General features: G+C 31.1%; 1 protein-coding gene across 1 annotated transcript; it reads right to left on the bottom strand.

Moving 5' to 3' along the window:
* Positions 1-1,243: 1,243 nt before the first annotated feature.
* LOC107063439 (cytosolic sulfotransferase 5-like) lies at positions 1,244-2,958 on the bottom strand. The gene is made up of 2 exons (XM_015315338.1): positions 2,808-2,958; positions 1,244-2,311 (listed from the first exon to the last, which is right to left on the bottom strand). The coding sequence occupies exons 1-2, from the start codon at positions 2,872-2,874 to the stop codon at positions 1,569-1,571; spliced, it is 810 nt and encodes a 269-aa protein (XP_015170824.1). The 5' UTR covers positions 2,875-2,958; the 3' UTR covers positions 1,244-1,568.
* Positions 2,959-5,908: the final 2,950 nt, after the last annotated feature.

Below are 5,908 nucleotides of genomic sequence, written 5' to 3'. Positions count from 1 at the left end.
TTCTATTCGAGAACTATACTTTGAGACTTGTATATTTTTATTCGAATTCTGTATTTAGAGGTTTGTACATGTGACAACCAAATTCTGGGTAGTGTTGAGTCTCAATTAAAGTCTTCCACTTATTTATTATCTTTTATTCTCGTATTTCTACTTCTCTATCGTTGTGGTTGGGTTAGGCTGACGTGTCCGATGGGAAATGGACACGTGCTATCACATCCGGATTTTGGGATGTGACAAGCCTAGCCTAGCATTAAATTTTTAAGTCACTATCCACAAAATTTTCTTGCCCAATTTCTTTTACCATTGATCTACTCATATCGACTGAAACGGATTGTGTAACACATTCACAATAGAGTTTTCAAACAAAGTGGAAAAACTATTCTCTCAATAATTTAATACTTTTGTTATATCAACTATATGCTAGTCACCAACATGGGTTGTGGTGCACTGGTGGAAGTGTTTCACCCTTAACCAGAGGTCTCGGGTTCGAGCACTGGGTATGGAGAAAATCCTGTTGGGAGCGCCACCCCCAAATGGACCCTGCTGTGCGCGGTCCGAATTTAATCGGAGCTCGAATGTGTGCTCCGGACACCGAATGGGAAACCAAAAGAAAAACTATATGTTAGTCAATTGATCAAATCAATTTAATAGATTTGTTTATACTTTTGTCATTTGAAAATTGAAGTCTTGTCTGAAGCATGAATACAAATTCGAAATGCTTCTAAATTTTTGAGTAACTTGGAGTGAAAAAACACTTTTGGATGTTTGTTAAATTTTGATACAAACAAATATTACTAGTGTTATGGAATATATTAACTATTTATTACTAGTGTTATCGAATATATTAACTATATAATACTATTAGGACCGATGAGGTACCTATTTTTTCAAATATTAATATCCCCACATGTCTACTTCGCGAGCTTTCACTGCCCCGTTCTGTAACTTTCCTTCTTTCATCCATCCACGAGGTCACTCCATAATATATTAAAACTCCATGCGTCATAACAACATTACAAAAGATAAACTTTTATGTGTCAACAATTAAGAGATTTCTAGACTCATACTTCATAAAAGAGATACAAAAAGACATGGAAGATAGACGCTTAAACATTTAAGTTTTATTATTTTCAATAACCCTAACTTATTACTCATCAGGATGAAGTAATAGAAAAGCTTTTTAAAGTAGTAGTTACAATAGAGAGAAGTAATGAAAACACTCATAAATTTGACGACCTGAATTATTAGTTTCGTCCCTGAATTATTAACAACTTTATACCCATCTATTTGACTAACTGAACTTAAATACACCTCTCATCTTGTCACATGGGTGAAAAACACCAAGAATTTAGGGGTGTTTTCAACACTTCTCTCAGCTTTTTATTAAGAGTCTCACGCTCGTACAAGAGTTTGAGACCACTTGTTATGCTATGTGGCAGATCAAGGTGTATTTAAGTTGAGTTATCCAAATAGATAGATGTTTTTAAGACCGTCAATAATTCAATAATGAACTAATAATTCACGTCAAGTAATTCAGGTGTGTTTTCAATACTTCTTGTTTATAAGTATCAAAGTTCAAGGCCACTCCCTTGAAGCTTCAACTTGGTAATCTTGTCAAGTTGCTCTTCCATTTTAGGTGTCATGTGATTCTTCCAATCCCCAACAACTCCTTTTCTGAAAAATGCACTATTGTGGAAATAAGAGGCGATTGATCCACTCTTATTAACCTCCAAATTCTTAAGCCTCTCCAAGCTACACTTCTTCAAAACTATCTCCAAATCCTCTTCATTACCAAAAGGCTTTCCAAGAAACAAGGCTATTTTTGCCACCTCTTTCTTAGGGTCTATCTTCAAGTCTTCATACTTCAAGAATAATATTTTTTGAGGCCTTTTTTTACTTTCTTCCCAATATTCAAGAACATGTTCAAAAAATGGTCCATACGGATGAACCCCATTGCAAAAGTACTCCACAAGTTCTTTTAAAGGAAAGAGATCTTCTAAATGCTTACTATTATAGTTGAAGAAATGCCACATAGAAATTAAGGTATGTTTAGGATTTCTTGTTATGTATATAATCTTGCAATTATCCGAATTTTTTATTGAGTCTAGCAAAACTCTATAAGGTAAATGAGTGTGAAATAATCTTAGAGAGGGCATGGTGTATAGATCATGAGTTGGAGGTTTTGAATAATAATCCATGCCCTCTATTGTTGGAACATGAAAATGAGGATTATCCTTAACTACAATGTCTTCTTCTTCCTCTTTATTACCTTGCATGATGGATACACATATGGCCTTGAGCCATGTTGAACCTGTAAGACAAATATCGGACATTAGAATGAAAATATATAGGTTTTTTTATAAGTTAATATTTTGTTTCCGTTTATCATTGACGTGTAAAAAGTTACAAATTGGACTTGACGAAAATATAAGGCATTCTAATTTTTAAAAATATACACGCAACAAAAAAAAAATTAGAAGGAAAGACCACATTCTAAGAGTGTGTAGGTTAGGTTTTGATGATTAAAAAGAATGACTTCCATAACGAGAATAGAAAAGTAAGTTCCATAATGAGAATCCTCCTCCCCCACCCTCAACATTTCCTCCCCAACCGCCATTTTCACTGCCCCTATCCCCGAACACATATAAATAAATGCTTGATAATATTTAACATCAGAGAAAATTAGGGACACATTTTCCTTCATACCAAATACACAACCTTAAATATGATACACATATTTTTCCACAAGAACATAAAATGGTTGATGAATTCATTAATCAAACTCAAACCGATTGATTAATAAAAACCTGTTTTTATGGAAGATGCCAAGAGAACATCATGAGGTTCTGATTTGAAGGTTGCCTTGAAGACCATGGCTGCCTTTAAAATGGTAAGATTTGACCAAAAACCTTCCCACTGATAAAGTTGAAAGTTATTCAAAAAATAATCAGTTTTGGGCAGTTGCTCTATATTCTCTCTATTTCTTCATTATTCACAATTGGTGATGAATTTTTCTCACTCATTTTAGGAACGGAATTGTTAAAAAATAGTGGTAGTTCATATAGTTTAATTGGTCAAATGATATGTGCGTCTATATATAGGGGAAGGAGGAGTGTAAATAATATTTACATTACTTAAGCGCAATTGTTAATGTGATGCAATTATAAGAGATCTATGACATCTTGCATTTAGTGATTCTAGCATACTCTATAATCTATAGGATAACCAAAAAAGATCACATAGTATAAATTTCTTCTTGGACTTTGTAAAGACAGATTTGAAAAAAATTCCATCACGAGTTGATTTATGATTTAATTAGCAATGAAAAATCGATTGAATGTAAAGTCATCCTAATTGACTTTATAATCTATAATCTATAGGATAACCAAAAAAGATCATATAGTGAGTGTTGGCCGTGCCAGCACGGCCCAACAATTTTATATTCATTCTCAAATTTCTACACTGACAGTGGCGGAGCTAAAATTTTTAATAAGGGGTTCAATATCTGAAGAACTAAACACACGAACTAATCGAAGGGGGTTTGACATTTATTATATAAGCATAAAAAATAATTTTAACCATGTACAAATAGTAAAAAATTTCGCCGAATGGGATTCGGATGAACCCCTAACAGAAGGCTGGCTCCGGCCCTGCTCTTCGAGACATGCCGTTAGAAGCAACATTGCTGAAAAGAAAACTATTATTTCCCACAAGTACTTTGGGAAGTAGTGACGATAGTTGCACCACAAACTCTGATTGCGGCGGTTTGCGGCGGTTTTACCCTCTGCCAGTGGTGTTGGAAGAAGACAAACCCCTTCGATGGTTCAACATATCATTCATGTACCGTGTTACCCTGAACAATATCAATAAGCTATCTATCTATCTATTTATCTATCTCTATTGGAAGTTTCGTCTTTGTACCTTTTCCCATCAACACTGATATGTTTAGTGTTGTCTTTGTATGTCTTTTTTTCCTTTGGTATGAATAAAGGGATATCTAGATAAATTCTAGGTGATGTCCTAGAGTATTAGTTTCTATAAAATTTGTAGCAATGTTTATTTGAATTCTAGGACGTGGTCGTGGAATTTAATTTAATAAAAATACAATGAGTTAGATTATCTTTTCACATTATTTTACGTATCTATTTCACTTATGATATATATTTTTAAATTTGCACTATATTTTATTATTATTATTATTATTTTATTCATGATATTTATTTGATTGAGATGGTGTAACTGAAAAACTTGATGTTATAATTTATGGAAAACCTTAAAATTTTGATCTTTGACATGTATGAATTTTCGCCAATTCCTTATCCAATTATAGTTGTATTTTTCGTACAACTAAGATAAATATTTGAAATACTAATGGAAAAATCTGAAATTCAATCAGATATTTCAGATAGCATGGCTAAGCAAGAGGCAAATGTATATTGTTCAAAAAAATATGCAGAACTAATTTCATATATTCCTGAATATCATATATATAATTGAATAAATTTATTTTTCCTAAGACAATAAAAATCCTCTTTCATAAAAATACTCTCTCAACTGAGATAAATATTTGAAATACTAATGGAAAAATCTGAAATTCAATCAGATATTTCAGATAGCATGGCTAAGCAAGAGGCAAAATGTATATTGTTCAAAAAAATATGCAGAACTAATTTCATATATTCCTGAATATCATATATATGATTGAATAAATTTATGTTAGTTATTATGTATTAGAATGATTTGAATCATGATTTCTAGTTTATTAGCACACTGGAATTATTATGTATCAAACAAAGTTGAGGCGCTGATAAGAAGGAAGTATCCGCTAAAGTACGATGCTAGTAGTGACAGGAAAACATGATAAAGATAATCTAGTTCATAATAATCTAAATATGAATTTAATCGATTATGAATATGATAGGAAGGAATAATTGAAAATAAAAACCTGCATGATAAAGAACATGACTACATACACGCATGATGAAATGATAAAAAACTGTGAAACTTTAATCTTATATATACTTAAAGATATAGAAATAATCGAATTAAGAAGAATAATATGGGAAAAAATATTTAATGACGACGAATTAGAAGACATACTAAATCAACAATGGTATGAGATAGATCTACACGATCTATACTTAGATAACGAGAGAAGAGAATGGTATGATTTAGAAATAAATTCAAATTAAAATGAACTACGAATATTTATGATATTGGATAGAATCTATGGAAAATATAAAACTATTAGAACAATTATTAGAGGTAAATTTATATATGTACCAAAGAACCCAAAATATGTTATATCTAGAATATATCATAAATAATATTAAAGAAATATTCAGATTAAAACAACTATCGGAAGAATATTACAATAAATATTGTTACATTTTACCATGAATTTCGCAAGATTAAGACACTTAACAAAAGAATATTATGATAAAATCTTTAAAATAAAATACTCACATACCACACTACCACCTACCACACTACCACTTTCATGAATTCCTCAACTACCTGTTCCGCACCGAAAAATGGTGGAAAATGGTATCAGAGTTATGGATAATGAGAAACATAGGAAGAAACATACTAGTAGAAAGTTAAGAAAAATAAAAAGAAAATTAAAGAAATTATATCCGGAATATAAAAAACTCAATATCACAAAAACTGAGAACGACAAATTAGATCAATTAGTACAAAAAATAATTAACTCAAATGAACAATTAGACACAAAAAAGAAATTACAATCATTCTTAGGACTAGTAAATCAAGTAAGAGAATACATACCAAAATTAGCAGAGAATTTAAAACCATTACAACAAAAATTAAAGAAAGATATAGAATATCAGTTTGATAAAAAAGACCAAATACAAATACAAAAGGTAAAATTATTATGTAAAAACTTACC

This window comes from Solanum tuberosum, unplaced genomic scaffold, assembly GCF_000226075.1.
Source record: "Solanum tuberosum cultivar DM 1-3 516 R44 unplaced genomic scaffold, SolTub_3.0 scf00360, whole genome shotgun sequence".
Taxonomy (NCBI): domain Eukaryota; kingdom Viridiplantae; phylum Streptophyta; class Magnoliopsida; order Solanales; family Solanaceae; genus Solanum; species Solanum tuberosum.
This window is presented reverse-complemented; position numbering and strand designations above follow the sequence as displayed.